Source organism: Amblyomma maculatum, chromosome 1 (genome assembly GCF_055883805.1).
Source record: "Amblyomma maculatum isolate TAMU_Amacu chromosome 1, ASM5588380v1, whole genome shotgun sequence".
Classification (NCBI taxonomy): domain Eukaryota; kingdom Metazoa; phylum Arthropoda; class Arachnida; order Ixodida; family Ixodidae; genus Amblyomma; species Amblyomma maculatum.
Genome location: NC_139344.1, coordinates 191251562 through 191279234, shown reverse-complemented (window position 1 = coordinate 191279234; position 27673 = coordinate 191251562). Strand labels below are relative to the sequence as shown.

Genomic DNA, 27673 nt, shown 5'->3' with positions numbered 1-27673 from the left:
AACAGGCAAAATGCTTTCTTCAAAGATTGCAGTATAATAGTAAATAAACAGACATAATAACCCTACACATTTGATGCCCACAAAATATGCCATCATAAGAACATCTAAGCAGGACTGGCAGTAGTGTTATGCCACATTCAAATGCTGGGGAAATACAAATTTTGACCTAATGTGCACAGGTCTGCCACCCTGAACAAACTATAAAGGCTAAACAAAATTTAATTATTGGCTCTGCCACCTTGGACGGTACCACGGCTACCATAACTATGTTATTCTGGTACATGCATTAGTAAAGCATTGTTTAGTGCTTTTGACAAGCAGGAAACAAAGCATTACAGACTAGGAGCATAGCCAGAAATATTTTTCCAGGGGGTGTCATATGCACCAGTGAAAAAATAAGAGAAACAGCCTCTGCCCAAACAATATCAGAGTCATTTTTCTCCTTTAATAAAGCCAAAGGTTTCAAGTTTCATTGACTGCAATATCTACATAAAATAAAAAGTGCACACAGGACTACGAGGACTTGATTTGTAAAACACATATGCACTAATTCGGAGATTCAGAGCCTAGCAAAATTGTCTAACATTTGTAATATGTCCACTTTGTGTCGGTATCCACTGAGGGGTGAAGCAGATACTGCGCTTTTTTTCCCCCAAAAAAAACAAACCAACTGAAGACATTTAGTTTAGCTTAATTTGTTTAGCTTATAGGGTTAAGCAACTCAGGCTGAGAGATGCCATAGTGTGGAGGGCTCTGGAAATTTCAACCACCTGGGGTTCTTCAATGTGCACTGACATTGCACAGTACATGGGTGCCTTGCAAATAACTGCGTAAATTGAAAATCTGTGTACTACATGAAAAGAAACGTACGGTATCCTTCACACTTCTCGCCGAACACACAAGCTGTGCTATATGGGAAGGAAAGGCGGGAGTGAGAGAGAAAGAGGTACCGTAGTGGAGTGCTATGGGATCCAGGTGAGGCTGAGAACAAACACCTACCAAATAATCTATGGAAACAAGAGGATACCATAGGGAGTACAGAGATGCATTAGCCAGTTTAATCAGTATGTTATTACCAAATTCAATAATTTTTAGTTTTATTTCTCTCCAGTGTAGCAAGGAGAGATCCCAGCCCAGAAACATTTGGGGAAGAAATAAACAAATTTTACGGCAGCTGAAGAAACAATACTTGCTAGAGAAGCAAATTAGACGTACCATTTCTACCATTCATGGCCATACGCTAGAACACTGTGCATGCTACCATAGTCAATACACAATTCATGAGTCTCATTAGCGTCAGTTGACATTAATAAAACTTAATCACCAAAGCTAAATGCCATTCAGCTGAGCTACAGTAGGGAACTGAGACTAGATCACTCTACCACCTTCACTGCTAATCTGACATCAATAGCAGAGCATGTCTGCATTTTTCAATCAGCAAGGTTCCCCTCGGTAACAAGATCAGAAGTATACAATTGGGTAATACGCATTATCTTGGAAAAGATAGAAGCTTCCATTCTCGTCAGCCACATACCCAGGCGGCAGAGGTGACTTGGACTGTCCAGCAACATCCTCCTGAGTCTTTGCAAATAAGCTTCCTTTGAGTCTACTGACACCTCCTTTTCAACCCTGAAATATCAAAACAAAGTGATGCACTCATAAATGCGAAATTCTTGCAGGCAATTATACCTGTCGAGTCCAAACAAGCTACACATGAAGTCATTTCTCAACCTTTGTGTGCTACGTGGAAGTTACGTACGATTTGCGTTTGGATACATATAAAATTGTCAAATGTTTCGGTTTTATTACAGCCTCAAACAAGTAAATTACGGTATGCATGCACATTTCTGTACAGAGCCACTAATTTTAGGCATGGCACATGGTGTGGCAAACCCAAACATTTAGACTGTACAAAATATTGTCAAGACAAGCCCCAAGGAGCGTCGGCTTCCAGCACTGATATCAGGGTTCAGCCCCCAGCACGCCTCTCGAGCCAACGGTCACAACATCGTCGCTGTTCTCAAGCGCGGCGGCCGTGCGGTGCTAGGCACGTGGCATTATCCCCCCACCCCCCTCATGCACGCGAAAGGAAAACATCACCTCGATGACAAGGTGAGAAGAAAGAAATCGGTATGGCTGAGTTAAGGTGTCCTGCAGCAGCCGAGCTGTTAAAACCTTGCCTCGGTCAGTAATGATGGTCGACAGTGCACTGCGTCTAAGCACAATGTCGTTGATAAAAAAGTGAACAACTTCACCTTTATTTCAGTGTAGCGTGTCAAGTAGTCTGTGGCAGTCCATGGCGATTACGATCCCCTTGTGGCCGTTCGAGGATAAAGGAAATGGACCTAAAAGGTCCATACCCACTTTCTCGAATCATGTCAGGAGTGGCTTAATAGATTGCAACATGCCGGATGGCTTGAGCGCGGCCCAGGCAAAAAAATAACTATTGCATTCCAATTGGAAATCATCAATTGGAATCAATTGGAAATTCCCTAATGTGTTTTCGGCACTTTTGAAGAATACCGATTGGAAAATACCAACTGAGCTATTCCAATTGGCCAACACCAAATGGTCAGCCCCAACGGGTAGGCACCAAATGGACCATTCCAACTGACAGACACCCATTGGTCAGCTACAATTGTCAGGCACCAGATGATCCTACAATGACAGGAAGCAATTGTCAGGTGGTCTGATCAATTTATTAAGAAAGATTATAGATATAGAGTCTTATCATGGCATCCAGCTCAGTCCCTGGCAGGTCCCGGCTTGCTCACAAGGCATCCAGGTCCCTGGCGAAATTCCTGCAATTATCATTCAACAGCCTTACTACAGTGAAACATCAATATACAGCAGTGGCCAGGAACAAGATATATAGAGCACACAAAGTAAACCAATATACACAGCACTGAAATTTACTGCAAGCTTAATTTCATGCATGAACATGTTTTATACCTGGCAGGTTCACGGATAAAGCTGTAGGGAGATCCAATCGGACCGCTAGTTGGTGATTCATAAGGATTTACAGCCCAATGAACAGCTTCCACAATATTGCCTCAATCCTCTAGTGCACTCTTCCTGTTTAATATTAGTACTGAACACGAAAATAAATTGCTTTATCCTCACACCTAAAAAAGGAAACAAGTTAAATAATTACTACTAGGGAACTACTTGTTTTTTGGGGAAAGCAGCGGACTATAACAACCAAATCCAAACAGTACATGAACTGATGTTACGATGCGAAGAAAAAAAAATAAGCTAAACAGTTCAGAAGGCAGTATCATACAGGCCATACCTAAATTAAAATACGCTAATAACACGCGCTTTAATAATTTCAAGCACAGAAAAGGCAACCACTATCTGAAATTCTGTTTTCTTGTAGTGGGGCACAACCACTTTCAAGCTCGCGAGCTTGAGCGATTATCACATTGTACACGGCAGTTATGCATTAGGTGTTTGCGCTGCAGCTCAGACTGTCCCCACAGCCTGTAATAAGTAATATGAGAGTAGAGCGCGCCACTTGCGAAGACAAGCATGTTAAAAAAAAAAAAAAAAAAAAAAAAAACCTTAATTCTTTGAAGACAGTCTGTTCAACCAACGCCTTGGATTACCAAAAACAAGGAGGTTGGTTATAAGCTTCGCAAAATTGCAAGAGTGGAACACGGTAGCACCTTCTTTATGGCACTCGACATACACGCACGGACGCCACTGCGCCGACTACGCCTGGTTATCGGAGTAACGAATTCCTTAACGCTCTCGTGTTAAAATGTGTCAGTAGATTCACTCCTATGTCACGCATACATATTCATATAATCTCCGCTGTGCAGATTTTTACGAAACGCGATCGCTGTACTCACTTCCAAATGCGGTCGCTTTCGCCGGGGTCGTCCGTCTTGATGTGTTATTGCCATGAACCACTGTTGCGTCAAAGGTGACAATCCTTTGACACTAGGAATTGGCACAACTGCGCAATCGATGACCTTGCAGCGCACACAGGTTGGTGAAGGTATCCGAGCATACTGCGCGCACTCGCACACACAAGGAAAAAAACTGCTGCCGCGAGCCGAGCCGCGGAAGGCACCAAGCGCGGAAAGATAGTAGCCGCACCAAAGCTGGAGTTTGCTCCGCGACGCCAGCGCTCGGTTTCCAGCGGAGCGGAACTACAAAACCTACGCGCACCCGCGCAGCGCGCGGCTGTCTGCGGAGTCTGCGCAGCCCGCTCGCTCGGGAGCGCGTGCTACAGGCAGCCGCGCGTGCAAGCGGAGCGGGAGAAGGAGAGTGAGGACGAGGGGGGGATGGTCGTGCGTCTGTGCGTGCAAAGCCGGCGCTCTTTGCCAGTGGTGTTTCTTATTTTTGCTTTTTTCTGTGCCCCGGCTGACATAGAGGCTGGCTGGAGGCACGCTTTTTATCGGTGCTTTCGAAAGTGAGAAATTATGATTAATTGATCGCCGCGGACATTGTTTTCAAAGAGCGCTTGTTGGCAGGCTCAGACTAAAAAAAAAAACACATGAACGCGAATTCGGTACTCGAAGGCAGAGGCAAGCGACAGGTATTTTGAAGGACTTGAGGCGGCACCTCTTGATGTCTCTTCCATGTTGTTCAGAGAATGAAGGGTCAAGCCTTCTCGTTGAGAATTGATACGCGTGTACACAGCGACGAGTGCTCCGGGCGCTGGTTGGGGAGCTTCCTTTCCATTTGTGACTGCTCACTTGAAAGGGGCCTATTCAACTCTTTGGGGACAGACGTTTTAGGCGCTGTGCAATCCCTAGTTCAGTTATTTCCTCTAGCGAATGCGCAGTTTTGAGCTCCCAAAGCAGGTCGCGTATGAGGATAGAACGATTAACGTATGTGTTTTCCCTTTATAAGCGCCGAGTGATGGCATTAATGACATATATCTGTTTCTTGAGGCCGACTTGGTTCTGCGATGGCTGCTGCGGCACCGCCAGTTACAAACAGAGGTGCGAGATACGAGCGGTACGAGATACCTAAAAAAAAAAAAAAAAAAAAAAAAAAACGACAACCATCGTTTCAATACGAAAGAGAGAAGAGCGAAAAACACTTTCACGAGTTTTGCGAAAAAGCGCGCCGTCACTTTTTCATTCCAGTTTTTTTTTCTTGCCTCCTTTGTTGGAGCGCGACGGCAGCCAGAATGCGGCCGGAGGAGGAGAGAAACAACCGAGTGCGCGCGGGCAAACACGTGCTGGAGAGCAGCGCGGAGCAGACGACAGCATGCTTTTAAAGGCCGCTGTACGGTTGCTTTTTTGACCCGCTCCGCACGCATGCGGCCCGCACGTTTAATATAATGAGATTCTTGTTGAGGGGGGAAGAGAAGGGGGAGATTACACGGCCCTATAACTGTCTCCTGTACATGCAGGGATACACCGCAACGGGGCCGAGTAGAGGGGAAGGGGGAATGAAAGAGGGAAGAGGAAGGGGGAGTGAAAGCGTTGTCGTTGGTAGTCAATGTCGAGGACCCCTGGAGAAAAAATGCCAAACATGGAAGGGCAAATACTTGTACAACAAGGATTGTTGGATTTTGAAGCGGGGGCGTGCCGCGCAAAGGAGAAAGCCTTCATGACATATGTAGAGATAATTGTGAAATTTAAAGAAAGGGAAAAAAAAAAAAGAAAATCTGATAGGGAGATTTGGAATGTCATGGATGCTTATGCGAGCAATTGGATGCGCGCGGGGGGAGGAGTGGGGCCTTGCAGAAGGGGCAAAGAGCCTTGTGGGATAAAATAGGAGGATATAGGATAATAATAATAAGAAAGTAGTAAAAAAAAAAAAAAAAAAAAAAAGGTAGTCTGAGAGGATTATTTGAAATGGAAGAGATAGGATGGGAAGGAAGGGCCTTTGCAGAAGGTGCATGGGACCTTATGGAATATATAAATTAAGAATTGATAATACTAAACTGAGAAAAAAAAAAAAAAAGAAGAACAGAGAAAAAAAAAAAAAAAAGTAGTCTGAGGGGATTATATGAAATGGAAGAGATAGGATGGGAAGGAAGGGCCTTTGCAGAAGGTGCATGGGACCTTATGGAATATATAAATTAAGAATTGATAATACTAAAAAAAAAAAAAAAAAAAAAAAAAAAGGAACAGAGGAAAAAAAAAAAAGTAGTGTGAGGGGATTATTTGAAATGGGGCAGATAGGGCCTTTGCAGAAGGTGCATGGGACCTTATGGGGTATATAACGGAAGAATTAATGATGGTAAACACAGACACAGAAAAAAAAAAAAAAAGGATGGGGAGAAAAAAAAAAAAAGGATTCTGTGGGGATTACATAAATTGCTACAGATAAAAGCTAGACGATTTGCGGGCAGTTGGTTGCGCGCAGGAGTGAGAGAAGGTCCTTGTGCAAAAGGGGCCTTATAGGACTTAAATAAAAAAAAAAAAAAAAGAAACAGATTAATAATTAAAAAAAAAAAAAAAGAATGGAACTGGTGCTATGCGGGGAATAGCGCGGGAGTGGCACACTGAATTGGTGAGAGTTGCTGGCAATAATTTGCGCACTAGGGGAAGATGGAAAGTGTTCACAGTTTTGCACTTAGTCCACTGTCCCGTAGGAATAACAGGAGCACTTTGAGGGCACTTTGCACTTTGTGGGAAGGGCCAGACGGGTGAAGGATCTCACATGTGTTGGCACAGGGGAGTCCAAGATTTCGGTAACCTTCCCGTAGGAGGTGTCGCGGTTGCGAGTACGCAGGGCACATACACAGAACGTGTTCGAGTGTTTCTGCGTCACCGCACGACGCACACAGGGGAGACATTCCTCGTAGTCGGCTAGCGCGCACACCGGTCCAAACACATCCGATGCGGAGGCGCAACAGCAGAACATAGTCTCTCCGGGCGAAGAGGCGGGTGTTAACTGCACGGAAGGGGTGGCCGCTGGCGATGCGAGGGTCAGGGTGGTGGGAAATGGTGTGTCGCGCGATTGCAAGACGAGCACAGTCATACGTGGTGTTGTCCGCGCACATGGGAACGGACGGGTGGTGGGCTGATCGAGCGAGCTCGTCAGCAAGTTCGTTGCCACCTATCCCACAGTGCGATGGGATCCATTGTAGGACTGTATCGCAGCCGGATTCTGCGAGGCGTTGGAAATTGCGTGCGCACACTTGCAGTAGGCGAGGTCCTTTGCTAGGCTGCGCAAGGGCCTGAAGCGCTGCCCTCGAATCGGTGAGAATGGCAGCATTTTTAATTTCAGGGCTTTCCAGGAGAAGGGTGGCTGCCAGATTGAGTGCAGCTATCTCAGCTGTTTGTGACGAGGAAGGGAAGTGTAGCCTGCCTAATTTAGAGGTGTCCAAGTCGGGAATCACACATGCGGCGGCTGCGGATTTTTCTTGCTGACGGACTGACCCATCAGTAAAGATGAGAGTCCGGTGACGAAAATCCGTGTGGATTTTGGATGCGGCCTCTTGCTGAAGGGCGCATACGGGCGTGTTTCGCTTGCTCTTCACACCTGGGAGACCCTGATAGATGCGGGGCGGACAGATTTCATGTGGGGGTTGTGGAGCAGCAAGGGGCGGTGGAGGGGGGCCCAGTATCTCACGGAAGAGGCACATGACACGACCGATGCGTGTGTTGGGTTTGGCTGAAATTCTGCGAAGAAGTTCAGAGCCATCTTGTGCTCGGTGAAGCCGCTCGATGTGGTTGAGGGCAGTTTTGAGTGCTCTTAGTGAGAGGGGGATGGTGCGGGTTTCTGCATAGGTCGCTGCCACCTGAGATCCGTTGGGGAGACCATATATGTGTCGTATGGCGTTCCTATGGCATGTGTCCAGTCTTTTCCATTGGAGAGGGCTGAGGCTGAGCAGGGGAAGGGCATACAATGCTCTGGCTGAGGCGATCGCTTCATGGATTCTTGCACAGAGCGGGGGAGAGGCTCCTTCACCTATGGCAAGGAGACGAAGCGCTAGTTTACCTATGCGCTTAGTGTCTGCGCACACTTTATCCACCGCAGGGCGCCAGGTGATGCGGGCATCAATTTTGAGGCCGAGGTAAACAACCGTTGTGCGCCAAGGCAGGGGGGTTCCGTCCAGGCGAAGAGGGCGTGTTTTGTTGCGGGCTGCAGCACCACGGGGATGGTAGAGCAGGGCTTCAGTTTTTTCGGCCGACACTGCGAGGCCGACACTGCGAATAAACGCGGTGACAGCATCGAGCGCACGCTGAAGGTCGCGAAGCGATGAGGCGTTGCTGCGGGTTGTTGATGATGCGAACAGGGCGACATCGTCCGCGTACACACACACGCGCACAAACTCGCGCACAGCACGGGGGAGACACAAGGGTAGTTGAGCCAGCACGATGTTGAATAGGAAAGGGCTCAGCACACTTCCCTGAGGGACACCGCATGGCACTGGACGGGGGGCACTACAGGTGTTGCCCACCTTCACGGAGAGTGTTCGCTCGCTGAGGAACGCACTGACGAAGTTCAGGAGGCGGCCGGTCGCACCAATGTTTTTTAGCGCGTCGATCACTGCCCAGTGAGGAAGACAATCGAAGGCGCTTCTGATGTCGAGCAGGATGAGGTATCCCACTTGGCTGGTGTTGCGGGCGTTTTCAAGGGTGCTGACAACATCCGCAATGCAGTCAGCAGTTGCTCGTAAGGGGCGAAAACCACTCTGCTGAGGCGCCAAGGACCCGCTTTCCGTAGCAAGCCACTCCTGTCTGCGGAGTGACATGTGCTCCATGATTTTCCCCGCAGATGACGTGAGGGAAATGGGGCGATATGAAGAAAGGGAGCACTGAGGCTTGCCTCTCTTTAAAATGGGCACAATGATTGCGCAACGCCAGCTCTCCGGAACCAGAGCGGTTTCAAAGATGTCGTTGTATGTTGCTAGTAGGAGGGCTTGCTGCTCATCGTTCAGGTTGCGCAACATTTGGTACGTGATGCCGTCTCCTCCAGGGGCCGATTTGCGCTTTCGAGAGAGGAGCGACAACCGGAGTTCATGGGGGGTGAAGGGCGAATCGCACAAGGCACGAATTTGCTCTGATTGTTGGAGAGCAGGGCGCGTAGCAGTGTGGCTTGCTGGGAGAGGAGGAGGGGCAGCAGGTGCGAAGCGCTCAGCAAGCTGCTCAACCAGCTGTTCTGTTGATATGCTCAGGTGTATGGCCACCGCGAGGACAGGGCAGGTGGGGAGGCGTGGCCACAGAAGTGCGCGCGCAATGCGCCATGCCCGCGCTTGATTGCGGGGTTTGTCCAGAGTGGTACACAAGCTGGCCCAGCTTTGCCTGCGACGGCGTTTAGCGTGTCGCCGGCAGACAGCGTCTATTCTGTTGTAGACTGTCCATCTTACGGGAGGTCTGGAGCGAATAGCGCGTCTCTGGGCGAGTCTCCGAGAGGCCCGAAGGTTGAGCAGCTTAATGTCAGGAACGGGAGCGCCGATGGTTACAGTGCAAACAGTTGTTGATTGTTTGGCACACTCCGCGATGTGCTGCAGAAAGCTGACTCCCTCTGGGGGCTCGGAGCAGAGTTCGCGGAATTTTGCCCACCTGACGACGGCGTAATTGCGGGTGCGCGGGCGAGAGCGCGACGGGCAGATTGAGATCGGAAAGTGGTCTGACCCGTGTGTGTCCGGTGCGCGTCGCCACTCATAGTCAGGCGCACATGACTGTGAGGCGAAGGCTACATCAATTGCCGTTAGCGCGCCACTGGAGTTGGCAAAGGTGGGGAGGCCTTCATTAATGCAGAGAAGTCCGGCGGCTAAGGAGACGGTGAGCAGATCTTTTCCGCGGCGGTCACAGCGCTGCGAGCCCCACACTGTGTGGTGCGCGTTAAAGTCTCCGCACACAATCACGTCACGTGCGAGGCGTCGCAGCAATGGGGTTAGAGATGAAGGGTCCCAGGCGACAGATGGACGCACATAAACATTCACTACAGAAGTGTCAGTGCCGCGGATGCGGATGGTAGCGGCAACACACTCACAAGCAGCATTCACCAGATCACTTGTGTCGTGAATTACATGAGCGGTGTCAGCGCGGACATAAAGCACAGCACGAGGGCGACCAGGAGGGTGTGTCGTATTACGACATGGATGTTCTATACATGCACTGGCACCACAGTCCGAGGGGCTGCTGTACCCAATAAAGTCAGGTAGGCGGGTGTCCTCAGCATAGGCATACGCTTCCTGGAATGCTAGAACATCGAAAGGGTGGTTTGGAAGATGTTCTGCCAGTTCGGCTTGGCGGCGGCGCAGGGAATTGCAGTTCCATTCCAAAATACGCGGCCGATGTACCGGGAAGCGATTATCCATGATTGGTTATGGCATGTTGAGCAGCAAGCGCAGCAGCACAGAGCTGACGCGCTGGAGAATCGGGTGGAAGATGCTCCATGAGTGCCTTTACAGCCGTGGACAGGGCGGTGATGACTGCATCGCGAGCGTCTGGGCGTGAGGTCAGTGTTCGGCTGCGGGTAGCTGCACTGTACGAGCGGGTTGAGCCGTCGCTTTGAGTTTGGTTGCGCTCTGAGGCGGAGGGATCTGATGCGGTGCTGGGTGGGGGATCGCTGGTGTTATTTTTCTGTCGAATTTGCGACAGCGCGGCACGGCGTGTTAGGGGTTGCTGTGAGGCGCGCAGAGTAATTGCAACCTGTCGCTCTTCCTGCCAGCGAGGACAACGGGGCTCCGTGACTGCGTGCGGTCCCCCACAGTTGAGACAGCGAGCTCTCTCTGCGTCGCAGGATTGCGTGTCATGCGATGCTCCACAGCGCAAACAGCGTTCATCACGCGTGCAGGCGGCGGTGGCGTGGCCAAGCGTGCCGCACTTAAGGCATTGTACAGGGCGTGGCCTGCATGGGCGGACTGATCTGCGGAGCTTGAACAGAGCGACCTCATCGGGAGGGGTGAGACCAGCGAACCTGATGAGCACTGTTTTTCCTCTCCTAGAGCAGCCTAAGACCGGAGCTCGACTTTCAATCCCCGCGGCGATCTCGTCATCGGTGAAGTCGCCCGAAACTCCGAAGAGGAGGCCAGCGCAGGAATTTGTGTTCGCCTCTTTGCCTCTAACTGCGACGCCGCAGATGGCCTCGATAGCGAGGAGGGGAGCTAGATCGGCATTGGGGCAGAGATCAATGGCTACCACATTGCGTCTGTGGTTAACGCGGACGGCTTTGACATCCTTATGTTTACACAGCTCAGCGGCAATTTTGTCCCTAGGGTGGGCAAGAAAATTGTTCTTTTTGCCTACTGGGCGATACAGGACAGTGTCAAAGGCATGCTTTCGCTCAGGAACAAGTGTCCCAGATTGGGAAAAGCGAGCGGCAGGGCCCACCTTTTTTGTTGCTGCCGCGGACCGCGTGTTGTTGTTTCGGCTAGCAGACGACGCAGAGCCGCGAGGAGGATCTCTCTGGGGGGAGAGAGGCCGAAAGCGAGGGCGGCGGCGCTTGGGCTGCGGAGGCTACCTGCCGGTGTGCTGCTGCCGGTGAGCTGACGCTCCGCTGGTGCCGCCATCTCTCGGTTGTGGAAGGAGGTGTGCTCGCTCGGCGGGTGGCGATGGCGAGCGGCGCCGAGCGCTTCCGCTGGTCTGGGTCCTTGGGCGGGCATCAACAGAAGGGCTTTGGGCAGCTGAGGATTGCCTTTCTGTCCGGTCCAGGCAGCTCTCCTCTGTGAAGGCGTCCTGTGTATCCGAAAGCGGGAGGTCAGTGCCCTCAGCGCGGGCAGTTTGGAGTTGCGCCATTTCGGCTACATCCCCAGTGGCCAGATGTGGGTCATGTGCGCCCTCCTCAGCGCGGGAAGTTTGAAGCTGCGCCACGTGGGCTACATCCTCGGCGCCCTCCTCAGCGCGGGAAGTCTGAAGCTGCGCCGCGTCGGCTGCTTCGCCAGTCGTCAGGTGTGCGTCAGGTGCGTCCTCCTCAGCGCGGGCAGTTTGAAGCTCCGCCACGTGGGCTACATCGTCGGCGCCCTCCTCGGCGCGGGAAGTCTGAAGCTGCGCCGCGTCGGCTGCTTCGCCAGTCGTCAGGGATGCGTCCTCCTCAGCGCGGGCACTCTGAAGCTCCGCCACGTGGGCTACATCGCCGGCGCCCTCCTCGGCGCGGGAAGCCTGAAGCTGCGCTGCGTCGGCCGCCTCGCCATTCGCGATGGATGGGTCATGTGCGTCCGCTTCAGCTGCGGAATCGTGGGCTGCTGTAATCGGTGTTGACACCCAGGAGGCATCGAAGCGTCGGAGTGTTGGCGGCTCAGGGGTTAGCACAATCGTGTGCTCCTCCAGATCCTCGAGCAGGTCAGGACTTGAGGGTCGCTGCGGGGGGGTACGAAACCCCTCCGAGGGTGGAGGCCGTTCGGTGGCATCCACAAACTTTTTCGCTTCTTCCTGGGCTTCCAGGATCTTAGAGGCCTCCTCACACAGCTTGCGGAGCATGCGGGAGCAGTCATAACTGCCCGCACGGCGGTGGCGGCCGAAGAGTCGGGCGCGGATGGCGGCAGGGTGAATTTCGCCCTCCATGGCTACGTCTCGTGAAGACGGTTTTTCTTTTTACGACGGATTAAAAAATAAAAAAGAAAGCCCCATGGTGGGGCGGAAATTAGGGGGACTAGGATGCGAAAGGTATGGAGGGGATATGAAATAGCTAGAATGAATAAAATTAATAATAATAACAGGAGCGATAGAAACACGGTGCCGTTGTCAGATGGGAGGAGGTTTGGCACCAGAGGGCGCCGCACCTCAAGGTCTCACATAACCTATCTACCCGTCATCATTCATACATCATCCCCGGCACTTCCCCCCCCTCCCGGATGTCCGGGAGGCGGAGGTATTTGTTTTGGGATGACGGCCATACCCTGGCAAGGGGGCAGTCGTGTGGTGACACGCACACAGCAGTCACCGAACACTATGCCAACTGCGTTTAAGGTCCCCGCTGTGCTAGCAGGCCAAACACAGGGAGACCGGACCTTCTTTGGACCTCGGATGTCCTGAAGGACAACACTAACTTTAAAGGGCTTCATATCGATACTGTTATGGTACGCCCAGAAACCTCGCAAATAATCGGTGGCCTGCTCCACATGTCTATGAAGTCTTGCTCGCTGAGGTGACGCTGCTCACGGCTTAGGTGAAACCAGACCTCCCTGCGGACTCGTGCGAGTACCTCATGAAGGCCTGGGACACTGCGCGAAAAAGCAGCGGCGCACCTGGCAGACCAGACTTGGTACATGCACTCAACGAGCAAGAGCACAAACTGTTTCACAGCATGCCTGGGTAACGGGTTGAGGTACCGGACAGTTTGATATGGCACTCCTGGAATGTTAAACAAGGTAGCCACTCGTCGAAGGAGGGCTGCTGGGAGAAGACATTGTGTAAAGATATGCACAAGGTCTTCACGACCACCACAGAACGGGCAGACTGGATGCAAGCTCGCTCGTGTGAATGCTTTGCTGCGGATGGGAAGCCGTCCGTGTGCAAAGCGATACATGAACGTTGCTCTGCTTGCATCCAAAAAGTCTGCCAGTATCAAATTCCAGCTTGGACGCATATTGGACAGATCTGTTTGAATATACCTAGGGGGGAGCTTCGGCGTCAAAAGATTGGCTAGATCTTTTAACGGTACTGCCAGAATATCTATGTCGGCCTGGAGGCCTCTGAGTCGCTCCAAGCCGTTAGCTGCTTGGGCGTAAAAGGGCGAAGGAGAGCCAGAACGGGGAACACAGTGCGAAAACGTGCTTTGCGAAAAAAGACGAAGGCGGGTGCTCAGGAAGAACGAGGTGAAGCTTCGAGTCAGGGACATGTCTGAATTCAGGGCTGTCTGGGTCCATCTGACGTGTAGCACTGCGGTTACTATGCCCTGGTCGGGGAGGCCAAGGCCTCCCTTGTCCCGAGGCTGTTTCACCACAGGCCTCCCGATTTGATCAATCATTCCGTTCCACAGGAAACGGAAGAGGATTCTCTCAAGCTGCAGCTTGGTACGTGCCGGCAGAGGTGTTATGCAGGCAACATACGTCAGGAACGAAAACAGAATTGACCGAACGACAGTAGCCCGTGCCGTGAGAGGGCACGCCAACGTCCCATATTCTCTAACTCTCTTCTCAAGCTTCTCTTTAGCAAGAGGCCAGTTGGTCTCAGATAACCCGTCGGAACGGAAGTGGAAACCTAATATACGAACTTCATCCCTCACAGGAAGGCCATGAGAGGGGTTTGGACTGGACGGTGCTTGCCTGATGTACAGGGTGGCACTCTTGGATTTATTCATGCTAGCCCCACTAGCCCTGCAGTACCCTTCTATGACGTTAAGGACGGAGCACACAGATGCCTCGTTCGGAACGACGATAGTCAGGTCGTCTGCATAGGCAAACATGGGGACAGGCGGAGAGCCTGGCGGTAAAGGAAATCTGCCTATCTGGGAGTCTTTTGCTAATCTTTGGAGGAGAGGTTCGATTGCAAGCACATAGAGAGCAGGTGATAGGGGACATCCCTGTCTAACTCCACGGCCTACATCGAAAGCCTGCGAAACCATACCTTGAACTGTTACCGCAGAGGTAGGCCTTGAGTACAAGACTCTCACCATCCTCTGAAAATCAGAGTGGAGGCCAGCCTCCTCTAACACTCTGAACAAGTAGGCATGACTAATGATGTCGAATGCCTTTTCTTGGTCGAATGAACAAAGAATACCTGATACATTACGCGCCTGCGCCCAAAGAAAGAGGTCTCTAAGGGCGAAACCATGAAGCTGGGTGGAGCGGCCTGGAACGCAACAAGCCTGATACGGACCTAATAGGTCGCTAATGAACAATGTTAACCGTTTGGACAGGCATCTCGCGATGAGCTTGTAGTCGCAGTTCAGGAGCGTGATGGGACGCCAGGCTCTCAGGTCAGTGCGTCTCGACTCGTCCTTACACAGGAGAGTGATCAGCCCCTCCCTTTGAGTATCTGACAAAGCCCCCTCACTAAGGAGCCTATTCACTAATGAGGTGAAAGGACCCCCCAGTTGCCCCCAAAATTTGACGTAAAACTCAACGGGGAGGCCGTCCGTCCCTGGACTACGATTCCGATTGGAAGCCTTAATGGCTGCTAAAATTTCCTCTGCCTCTAAAGGACCACCTGGGACATCTACCATTTTTGACGGCCTCTCAAAAGGAAAAGAGGTCGTTGACGGAGGAGGAGCTGTGTACAAATTAACATAAAACTGCCTTGCCAATTTCAAAATGCCCTCAGGTGTTTTTTCAATGGAACCTGTATCGGGATCAGTTACTGCTGAGAGGATCGACTCTGTGCGTGCTAAGTGGCGTCGGAGCAGATGCCTACTGCACCACGTCTCCCTTTCCCACTTTTCAGCGTGCAATGTGGCCCTCAAACAATTCCATCTGCGCTGGAGGAGAGCGCGATATTCTTTTCGAAGTGACTGCAGTGCAGCGGTCACCCCCGGTCCCCCGGAGAGCGGCGCGGAAGCCAGGAGGATCGCATCAGAGACTATTTTAATCTCTTCGCGCTCCTCACGTGCCCTCCGCATTCCCCAGGACCGGCAGCAATCGCGTACACTAGCCTTCACTCTATCCCAATCAGCACCATCGAGAGAATTATTCAAATCGGAGCTTAAAATAGACTTAATGTCATTCGCTACCTCCTTATCTAATAATAATCGCGGGTTGAGACGCCACGGTCCCTTGCCGCGAGGAGCTAACGAACCGTGAGCGAAGCGGAGAATAACTAATTTATGGTCACTAAGGGCTGTTGAAAATGTCCACATGGATTGCATGCTGGGCACCAGTGACTGAGAAACGTAGAACCTGTCGATGCGGCTCTGCACGCGCCTCCCAGACCAAGTCATGCCTGACTGTCCTGAGCGGAGCGAGCGCCATGCATCATCAAGCTCTAGCTCACTCACTACTGCCCCAAGCGCTTGCGCCCCATTGCGGTCCCGCCTCCTTGGGGTACCGCGAGTGGACACTCGGTCCGTAACATCAAGCACGCAATTAAAGTCCCCAACAAAAACAACTCTGGAAGGACCAACCAGGTATGCATCCAAAGACGAAAAGAATGCACCCTGGTCACAGCCCGTACATGGAGCATACACATTCACCACGCGTAAGCCGCAATCAAGATCAACAGACAAAACACGGCCATCAGAATCTCTAGAGTGGCGCAGGACTTTACCGCGAAAACGTTTCATTAAAATAATGGCAACGCCGCGGGAGCCCGATGCTCCATAGCTCCAAAAAGATCTGGTGCCAAAGGTTTTGTCGAAGTTCCCAATCTGGCTTAAGCGATAAACAAAAGTCTCTTGCAAAACCAGTATATCTATGTTCTTAGCTCGCGCGAGTTCAATAACCTCTGCTTGTTTCGGACGGCGAGAAATGCCGCGGCAATTTAATGTGGCAATGGTGAGAGCGGCAGCCATGGCGGTTTATTTATTTTAAAGGAACACTGCAACCAATTATTAACAGAACAACACTGGGAAAGGAAAGGGCGCTAGCTGGAGAACACAGCAGAGGGGAGCAAGAGACTTTCTAAGGGGGGGTTTCCGTACTCGAGGCGTCAGATGCCGCCTCGGGCGAGGAGGGGTAGGTAGTTGACGATAGCAATGAACAATCGCAGCGAAGACTCTTACAATGGACACAAGGGGTTGAAGATTCCTTCTCACCACTTTCGTCCATCTCCGTGTCCGAGCTGCCGTCGTCCGAGAGCACCGCGAACCGACCACCGGTGATCTCAACCTCCGGCCGTTTGGCAAGGGGCTGTTCCAAGGGTGACGCGGTGGAATTCCCATCCGAGTCCTGCTCCGAGCCCTGCTTCTTGCGGTTGGCGACACCGCCGCGCAAGCGGCGTTTCCTGGCTGTCCGCGCGGGCAGATAGTCAGTCTCAGCCGCCGCTGCATCGGCTGCGACAACCGGTTCCTCCGGTGCCGGTCGCACTCCGTCCGGCGTGACCGCGTGGTCAGCTAGCTCCGCAGGAGGAGGGGGAGAAGCAGCTTTACCCTCTCCACTGCTGGCGCCCCCGCCAGCTGGGACCTCAGGCGCGGTGGCGGGAGCGCCGCTGTCAGCTTCCGCGCGGTGTGAAGCCTCGTTGGCGCCACCCGGCACGGCGGCTGCTACGAGGTCTCCCTCGTCCTGGCCTGCCTCCACGTGGGTGATGACGACCTCGGACGATAGACCTAGGGAAGGTACATTCTCCGGAGGTGCCTCTGGCTCCTCCGAGATCGCTGCCACCGTCGAGTACGTCCGCTTAGTGCAGTCGGCATACCGGTGGTCACCGCCGCACTTGGGACAGGGTGCGTTGCACGTCTCGTGCCCAAACTTAGCGCACCGCGGGCACTGCGGCGTCGTGCATGCTGCGGACAGATGTCCTCCGCCGCCGCACTTGCGGCACACACGCACTACACCGTCGTACTCGCACTGCACTGTTTTCTCGCCAATTTTCAAGAGGTTTGGCAGCTCCCTGGTCATTTCCATGCGGACCCTGACATTTCCTGACGGAACGTCGGGGAACCCCGGGACATGCTCCATCGCTCTTCCTAATACCTTACCGTAAGCCTCCAGTTCTCTGGTCAGGAGAACTTCGGGCTGGTCCAGCTCGAAACAGTACACGCGCACTGTTTTGGTACGCACCCCTCGATACTCAAACGGGATATCTTGACCTTTCGCATGGACAACAGGTTCTGCTAGAAAGCGATCAACTGCTGCCCGTGTTTTGAAGTGCACTTCAAAACGACCTGCCCCAAAATCCTGAACTCCTCCTAGCTCATTCTTGGAAAACCTTTTAACAAGGTCCTTGCACAAATCGGTGTTCACAACACCTCTCGGAACGCGCGCATAGAACGTAAAAGGCCGCAGCCTGGACTGGCCTACCATCGCGGCTTAAGCCACGTGGCGGCCGGCTGGCGCCTCTAAGCTCCCAAAAAATGCGACGCACAAATATTCCGCGCTACACACTGAAACCAAGCAATCCCGCACTTACCAGCGTAGAACAAACGACGCGGTAATCCACTCCCAGGAAACAGATGATTCCTCAGGCGTGCCGGCGGGAACCCACTGCTGCTTGGCACTTTGTCCTAGCCATAGCGGCGGCAGACGGGCGTCAGACGTGAGCGACGGATAGGCTGAACATGTCACCACAAGGTTTTTTCATCCCCTGCCCTTTTCACGCCGAGGAGAAAACGCGCTTCCGCTGGACAACTCTCCAGCTGTTCTGCGCGACTTTGCATTGAAGCCATCTGGGGTAAGAAGGGGGCTATCTGGAGAAAAATAAAAATTAATAGGCTAGATGGTGAGAGAGAGAGGGGGGGGGGGGGTACATGACAGTATTTTTAAGACCTTCTTTTTGAAGTACATTAGTTAACATTAAGAGAACATTCTAGCTTCTGTTAGACACATTACACGAGATGTTTTATTTAATATTGTTATCTGTGGGAAGTGATAAAAGATATATGCTTCTCGACTGGCAGTAAATCGCACCAGCATTTTAATACAGCAGCACAAAGAGCCCCGTGGAGCAAATTTGGGTCAGCAGCTAGAACATACTGCAGGAAGCACGCAGTGTGTAGTGAACTGCACATAATTTCCTTATTTGCCAGTAACTATATATACCGCCACATAACAATCGGTATATGTGTGTACATATGCTGTATGAATGCTTATGGTCTAGCTTGCATGCAATATTATATATATATAGATATACCTATATCAGTCCTCGATTTGCTTGACAACTTCCTTCATCACCATATATATATAGCATTTAAAGGAGCGAACAGTCTCAGAGTGCAAGGCAAACATTTTTTTTTAATATTATTCATACTGTTGACATTTACGGGAATGTTGTCGTGTGTTGATTACTGGAATAAAGAGCATTAAGTGCAAAGCGGAAGGAAAAACAACGTGCCGATGGTGGGAGTCGAACCCACGACCTCCGAATGTAGCGTTCAGTGCTCTTCCAACTAAGCTACATCGACGGCTCCCCTCCACTTGCTTGGGTATATATGTTCACTAACCGGATATATATATATATATATATATCCGGTTAGGATAAGCACATGACTGCACTGCAGGCTTGCAACGCCCCTGTAAACTTCACAGCTGCCTTTTGGACAAGTCTGAAGTCATCTGAAAAGAAACATAGAACAAAAACAGAAAACCACAAGCACGAACAGGCAAAGGAATGAAAGAAAAATAAATGAAGAAGCTGCTATAAATGGCAAAGACCACACATTTACACGAGCGCAGCACAGTGAGAGCTCTGAAGCGAAGCCAGTACATAAAACGTCACTGGCTGGTCTGGGCATGGATCAAACAGACCGCTATGAGAGGGCCCGCTGAACCAGATGCAGACCAGAACCTGGCAGCGGCAGCAGAACAGCAGCACTGTTAGGCATTCAAGAGATTTTCACCCAGCATACAAATGGTCAACACATGTCGCGTCCTAGCGCTGGGCTGCCACTGCAAGCCGGAAATTGCTTGAATTCCTAAATGCAGCACACGGACCAGTTGCAGGAAGCCACTCACAATGCAGTGCGAGCTGTGGTGCCATGCCAATACATGAAAAGTCACCAGCTGGCCTGGATCAAACGGACCGCTATGAGAGGGCCCGCTGAACCAGATGCAGACCAGAACCTGGCAGCAGCAGCAGAACAGCAGCACTGTTAGGCATTCAAGAGATTTTCACCCCGCATACAAATGGTCAACACATGTCGCGTCCTACCGCTGTGCTGCCACTGCAAACCGGAAATTGCTTGAATTCCTAAATGCAGCACATGAACCAGTTTCAGGAAACCACTCACAGCAGTGCAAGCTGTGGGTCAGGTCTCAATTCTTTTGTCTAGCTTTAACGTGAGTTAACCGAGCAAACCTGAAAATGCCTATTGAATAAAATGTAGGCCGGAATTCGACAATGGCTACACCATGTTCACGTTCAAGGTAAATGTAACTTGCTATTTTGGAAGTACAATGCCAGCATCAAGTACTTTGTCCTGCCATGACACACGTCCAGCTTGAGAGAGAAAGTACCGCACGAGCTTTTCTCGCACTGCCTTTGCCTGAGCTCCATAGCTGTTGCTGCTGCACCTGCGAACAGGTGTAAAGACAGGACCTGTGCGCTCATCAGCTCTCCATTCACCATCAATTACTCGCCCATCCTCTCCCACCCTGTCAACATCTGCTGGGGAACAATACTGAAAAATGGTGTCCTCTTCATCATCAAGTGTCCTCAGGTAGTTATGCAAAAGCACAGTGGCCCATACTATTGTATCCACCGTTTTTGTAGAGGCCCTGATTTCCTGACGAAGGATCCTCCACTGGTTAGCCAAAATACCAAAGGCATTCTCTACGATACGCCTTGCTCGACATAGCCTATAGTTAAAAATCCTCCTTTCTGAGTTCAGGCTTGCTCCTGGGAAGGGTCTCATGAGATTTGAAGACAGTGGGAAGGCCTCATCCCCAACTATGACATAAGGAAGTTCTACAGAGGTGCCTGGGAGCAGTCTTGGTTCTGGTATGGAGCAAGAGCCCGCTCTGAATTCCTTCCCCAGTTCACAGCTGTTGAAGAGGCCAGCATCCCCACGAGAACCGCATTCCCCAATGCCTACTTTAATGAATCGATATCTGGCATCACACACAGCAAGTAGAACTGTGCTGAAGCCACCCATGCAGTTGTGGAACATTGTTCCAGAGTTAGCAGGCGCCTCTATCTTAATGTGCTTCCCATCAATTGCCCCAATACAATTTGGAAAATTACAAAGGTCTTCAAATTCAAAAGCTATTCATCTCTAGTCAGCTGTGGTTGGCTCTGGGAGATACAAGGGCTGAAGAACTTGCCGCAAGGCAATGCATGTTTGCCTCACAATACGGCCTGTTATAGAGTCGGAGATCCTGTACGACTTTGCTATTATCCTCAACGTGGAACCGTGTGCCAGGTACCTGCAAAAATAGGAAACCCAGTGAGTAGGACCAATGCAAAGCACTATTTGTACATGGAACAAACTTTTAGGCACAGATGTCATTCAGTGAAGCAGTTTATAATTTGGTTTACGGGTTTAACGTTGCAAAGTGAACCAAGGTTATGAGGGATGCTGTTAGGTTAGGAGGGTCCGAAAATTTTGACTACCTGGGGCTCGTTAAAGTGCGCTAACATTGCAATGTACACAGGCGCCTTGCTTTTTGCCTCAATTGAAAAGTAGGCACCACAGCCTGGATCAAATACAAATCCTTGAGTTCAGGAGTAAGTGTCCATCACCGAACTGATATGGTGGTGAGATACTAGTTCATATTGTTGAAAAGCATGAAATGCAAGCACAATCTCAAACAGGCAATACATAGGCATGGAACCACTCTTTGATTAAGAATGAAGTACTTAGTACAAGCACGAAGAATTTTGGAATTATTATTCTATTAGTCAGCAGATCACTACATCTGCAACCAATCATTAGCTGTAATAAAAGAATCGGCGTAGTCGGAGTCTTACTACACCTGCCCCCTTTGCTTCATATCTCAGAGCTGATCTGATGTCATAAAAGTCCTTGAGGGCAAGGAGCAGTAGTCGAAGAATGAGACTATGCAAGGCTTGGCAGTGGTATTTTTCTTTCGTATAGGTTGTGCCTACTTTGAACACAAAGTGCAGTGCCACTGGCATTCACACCACTAATGTTTCTGTTAACTAAACAAGGGAACATGCAAACAAATCTCGGAACACACTTGCTGCAATGCCTGAAGTCAGAGGCACTTTGGCAATGAGTTTCCTCAGTACCGAGCCAGGCCACTGAGCTCTTGTTCACTTGTACTGTTTGGTTTCGGTTTGTAGGACTACAAAATACTGACAGCAAGCTAAACAGTGAAGCAAATATTCACAATATTCTAACATATTTTCACATTTCTACTTAGCACTGGTCGATGGATGTCTTGCATTGTTTGTAAAATAAGGTATGTGCAATCAAGAAACAAACTGGGAGATCTCACGAAAAGCACATGGTGTACTAGACATGGCAATACTTGACAATATAGAATTGACCACAAATGTAAAGGAATGTTTACAGCCACAATAAAAAGTTAGTATAATCCAAAATGACATTATTGCCTTCTTGACTGAGCAGATGTTGAAATGCTGAAAGGATGATTACATGCAGGAGCTAACCATAAGCACTTAAAAAGCTTACTAGTACAGCTGTGACTATGCACACAAGTAGAACAAGAAAGCCCATGAGGCACTGTGCACTGTGAATTACAAGTAAACAGTACATTTTTTTTTCATACATGCGGTGCAATAACTAAAGAGCTTAAAATGTGGATGCACCTTAAACACATGACAGCATTGCATACATCTGCACATGGTATATGCAACTTACACGTCACTGAATTGTAAAAAAAAAAAAAAAAAAAAAAAAAAAAAAAAAAAAAACCGCTTACCTTAATGTGAATGCCAGCTTCTCCCCAGCTGACAAACTGACCACTGAGGCTTTGAGTGGCTCAATCAGAGGTCTAACTAACTCTAGGAGACTGTCAAACCTGCACAATAACAACAGCATAATGAAACACTTGTCTATTGAATAAAATGAGTTAGACAACCCCACGTTTCCTGTACGCAAAAAAGCACGGCAGATGCATGTATGCTGAGTAACAAGGGCGATATGCTACAGCGGCCACGGGTAAAATTAAAATTAGTTCATGCTTTTTACTGACTGAGAAATTCATGAACGTGATGTTGGCCGTACTCCTTCGTATCGGGTGAGCCTAGGTAATTACCGCGAAGCTGAGGCAAAAAAACACACAAAAAAACAATAATAATAGAACCAACTAGGCAAGAAATTGATGTCCATACTTTATTTTTTTCATTGACGAGCACTTCCGCGCCTTTGGTTCGCTTCGTTGAGGTTAATAATGCACAAATGTAACCGCGTTTGCATTCCCAGTCTCTTTCATAGTTATGAGTAAAACAAACTTAGTAATAAAGTTTTCACACGCTCTATGCTCTGACGGATGAAAACGCACTTCCCATCTCATGCATCCCTGACGCGAGCACACTACCTGCACCGGCGTACTGCGCTAAGAAATTCACGAAATACAGGCAAGGATGATATGAACATGTACTACTTACCTTTCCACAGACATGCGGAAGTACTGGAAGAAGTCTGTGCCGTCTCCGCTCCTCATGTCCCGCACCAACGTAAAATACTCGCCGAGTCGACGCCGATCTCTCAAAAGACGTTTTGTAGGCTTACGCCTTTTACGTTGCTGCTGGTGGATTACGTCGGCGGCGATGAACTGACCAACTAATCGCTACTGGCGGCCATGTAGGTAGTCAGGCGCTCTGCTGAACTGCTACTCATGTGGTAGCTGACGAGAGCCATCGACCACACCAAAAGCCTCGACAGAAACCACGCCATGGCGATTCCGACACAGCCGAGATGCAGCACGCTAGAAAGGAAGACATAGAGAAAGAGATGAAGACGCGAAAGAGCTCCGCGGTGGTCACGCAGCAGTTGGAGTATGATGGTATTGGACGGAAGGCGACGCCCGAACGCGCCAATCGGGACGCTGGAACCGTCCGGCTGACCAGCAGTCAGCAAAACGATCGTACAACACCCTTTCCGCACCACGTCCGCTTGAGGCAGAAAACGTGCGGGCCGCATGCGTGCGGAGCGGGTCAAAAAAGCAACCGTACAGCGGCCTTTAAAAGCATGCTGTCTGCTCCGCGCTGCTCTCCAGCACGTGTTTGCCCGCGCGCACTCGGTTGTTCCTCTCCTCCTCCGGCCGCATTCTGGCTGCCGTCGCGCTCCAACAAAGGAGGCAAGAAAAAAAAACTGGAATGAAAAAGTGACGGCGCGCCTTTTCGCAAAACTCGTGAAAGTGTTTTTCGCTCTTCTCTCTTTCGTATTGAAACGATGGTTGTCGTTTTTTTTTTTTTTTTAGGTATCTCGTACCGCTCGTATCTCGCACCTCTGTTTGTAACTGGCGGTGCCGCAGCAGCCATCGCAGAACCAAGTCGGCCTCAAGAAACAGATATATGTCATTAATGCCATCACTCGGCGCTTATAAAGGGAAAACACATACGTTAATCGTTCTATCCTCATACGCGATCCTGCTTTGGGAGCTCAAAACTGCGCATTCGCTAGAGGAAATAACTGAACTAGGGATTGCACAGCATAGCTGTGCAATCCCTAGTTCGCATCGCCTAAAACGTCTGTCCCCAAAGAGTTGAATAGGCCCCTTTCAAGTGAGCAGTCACAAATGGAAAGGAAGCTCCCCAACCAGCGCCCGGAGCACTCGTCGCTGTGTACACGCGTATCAATTCTCAACGAGAAGGCTTTTCCTTCATTCTCTGAACAACATGGAAGAGACATCAAGAGGTGCCGCCTCAAGTCCTTCAAAATACCTGTCGCTTGCCTCTGTCTTCGAGTACCGAATTCGCGTTCATGTGTTTTTTTTTTAGTCTGAGCCTGCCAACAAGCGCTCTTTGAAAACAATGTCCGCGGCGATCAATTAATCATAATTTCTCACTTTCGAAAGCACCGATAAAAAGCGTGCCTCCAGCCAGCCTCTATGTCAGCCGGGGCACAGAAAAAAGCAAAAATAAGAAACACCACTGGCAAAGAGCGCCGGCTTTGCACGCACAGACGCACGACCATCCCCCCCTCGTCCTCACTCTCCTTCTCCCGCTCCGCTTGCACGCGCGGCTGCCTGTAGCACGCGCTCCCGAGCGAGCGGGCTGCGCAGACTCCGCAGACAGCCGCGCGCTGCGCGGGTGCGCGTAGGTTTTGTAGTTCCGCTCCGCTGGAAACCGAGCGCTGGCGTCGCGGAGCAAACTCCAGCTTTGGTGCGGCTACTATCTTTCCGCGCTTGGTGCCTTCCGCGGCTCGGCTCGCGGCAGCAGTTTTTTTCCTTGTGTGTGCGAGTGCGCGCAGTATGCTCGGATACCTTCACCAACCTGTGTGCGCTGCAAGGTCATCGATTGCGCAGTTGTGCCAATTCCTAGTGTCAAAGGATTGTCACCTTTGACGCAACAGTGGTTCATGGCAATAACACATCAAGACGGACGACCCCGGCGAAAGCGACCGCATTTGGAAGTGAGTACAGCGATCGCGTTTCGTAAAAATCTGCACAGCGGAGATTATATGAATATGTATGCGTGACATAGGAGTGAATCTACTGACACATTTTAACACGAGAGCGTTAAGGAATTCGTTACTCCGATAACCAGGCGTAGTCGGCGCAGTGGCGTCCGTGCGTGTATGTCGAGTGCCATAAAGAAGGTGCTACCGTGTTCCACTCTTGCAATTTTGCGAAGCTTATAACCAACCTCCTTGTTTTTGGTAATCCAAGGCGTTGGTTGAACAGACTGTCTTCAAAGAATTAAGGTTTTTTTTTTTTTTTTTTTTTTTTTAACATGCTTGTCTTCGCAAGTGGCGCGCTCTACTCTCATATTACTTATTACAGGCTGTGGGGACAGTCTGAGCTGCAGCGCAAACACCTAATGCATAACTGCCGTGTACAATGTGATAATCGCTCAAGCTCGCGAGCTTGAAAGTGGTTGTGCCCCACTACAAGAAAACAGAATTTCAGATAGTGGTTGCCTTTTCTGTGCTTGAAATTATTAAAGCGCGTGTTATTAGCGTATTTTAATTTAGGTATGGCCTGTATGATACTGCCTTCTGAACTGTTTAGCTTATTTTTTTTTCTTCGCATCGTAACATCAGTTCATGTACTGTTTGGATTTGGTTGTTATAGTCCGCTGCTTTCCCCAAAAAACAAGTAGTTCCCTAGTAGTAATTATTTAACTTGTTTCCTTTTTTAGGTGTGAGGATAAAGCAATTTATTTTCGTGTTCAGTACTAATATTAAACAGGAAGAGTGCACTAGAGGATTGAGGCAATATTGTGGAAGCTGTTCATTGGGCTGTAAATCCTTATGAATCACCAACTAGCGGTCCGATTGGATCTCCCTACAGCTTTATCCGTGAACCTGCCAGGTATAAAACATGTTCATGCATGAAATTAAGCTTGCAGTAAATTTCAGTGCTGTGTATATTGGTTTACTTTGTGTGCTCTATATATCTTGTTCCTGGCCACTGCTGTATATTGATGTTTCACTGTAGTAAGGCTGTTGAATGATAATTGCAGGAATTTCGCCAGGGACCTGGATGCCTTGTGAGCAAGCCGGGACCTGCCAGGGACTGAGCTGGATGCCATGATAAGACTCTATATCTATAATCTTTCTTAATAAATTGATCAGACCACCTGACAATTGCTTCCTGTCATTGTACGATCATCTGGTGCCTGACAATTGTAGCTGACCAATGGGTGTCTGTCAGTTGGAATGGTCCATTTGGTGCCTACCTGTTGGGGCTGACCATTTGGTGTTGGCCAATTGGAATAGCTCAGTTGGTATTTTCCAATCGGTATTCTTCAAAAGTGCCGAAAACACATTAGGGAATTTCCAATTGATTCCAATTGATGATTTCCAATTGGAAAGCAATAGTTATTTTTTTGCCTGGGCCGCGCTCAAGCCATCCGGCATGTTGCAATCTATTAAGCCACTCCTGACATGATTCGAGAAAGTGGGTATGGACCTTTTAGGTCCATTTCCTTTATCCTCGAACGACCACAAGGGGATCGTAATCGCCATGGACTGCCACAGACTACTTGACACGCTACACTGAAATAAAGGTGAAGTTGTTCACTTTTTTATCAACGACATTGTGCTTAGACGCAGTGCACTGTCGACCATCATTACTGACCGAGGCAAGGTTTTAACAGCTCGGCTGCTGCAGGACACCTTAACTCAGCCATACCGATTTCTTTCTTCTCACCTTGTCATCGAGGTGATGTTTTCCTTTCGCGTGCATGAGGGGGGTGGGGGGATAATGCCACGTGCCTAGCACCGCACGGCCGCCGCGCTTGGGAACAGCGACGATGTTGTGACCGTTGGCTCGAGAGGCGTGCTGGGGGCTGAACCCTGATATCAGTGCTGGAAGCCGACGCTCCTTGGGGCTTGTCTTGACAATATTTTGTACAGTCTAAATGTTTGGGTTTGCCACACCATGTGCCATGCCTAAAATTAGTGGCTCTGTACAGAAATGTGCATGCATACCGTAATTTACTTGTCTGAGGCTGTAATAAAACCGAAACATTTGACAATTTTATATGTATCCAAACGCAAATCGTACGTAACTTCCACGTAGCACACAAAGGTTGAGAAATGACTTCATGTGTAGCTTGTTTGGACTCGACAGGTATAATTGCCTGCAAGAATTTTGCATTTATGAGTGCACCACTTTGTTTTGATATTTCAGGGTTGAAAAGGAGGTGTCAGTAGACTCAAAGGAAGCTTATTTGCAAAGACTCAGGAGGATGTTGCTGGACAGTCCAAGTCACCTCTGCCGCCTGGGTATGTGGCTGACGAGAATGGAAGCTTCTATCTTTTCCAAGATAATGCGTATTACCCAATTGTATACTTCTGATCTTGTTACCGAGGGGAACCTTGCTGATTGAAAAATGCAGACATGCTCTGCTATTGATGTCAGATTAGCAGTGAAGGTGGTAGAGTGATCTAGTCTCAGTTCCCTACTGTAGCTCAGCTGAATGGCATTTAGCTTTGGTGATTAAGTTTTATTAATGTCAACTGACGCTAATGAGACTCATGAATTGTGTATTGACTATGGTAGCATGCACAGTGTTCTAGCGTATGGCCATGAATGGTAGAAATGGTACGTCTAATTTGCTTCTCTAGCAAGTATTGTTTCTTCAGCTGCCGTAAAATTTGTTTATTTCTTCCCCAAATGTTT

The 27673-nt window shown here is 49.8% G+C and overlaps 1 protein-coding gene across 6 annotated transcripts in view; it reads left to right on the top strand.

Moving 5' to 3' along the window:
• Positions 1 to 27668, top strand: part of LOC146205237 (beta-alanine transporter-like) — a 172059-nt gene extending 144391 nt beyond the window's left edge. For 2 of the 6 annotated variants that reach the window (XM_084582420.1, XM_084582430.1), the window contains exon 10: positions 27182 to 27472. In XM_084582420.1, the coding sequence (XP_084438546.1) occupies positions 27182 to 27380 (199 nt within the window). In that variant the 3' untranslated portion in view covers positions 27381 to 27472. Of the gene's footprint in view, positions 1 to 27181 lie in introns of all 6 variants that reach the window. The other 4 variants (XM_084582447.1, XM_084582440.1, XM_084582410.1 and 1 more) reach the window with 4 other exon arrangements.
• The last annotated feature ends 5 nt before the right edge of the window (positions 27669 to 27673 follow it).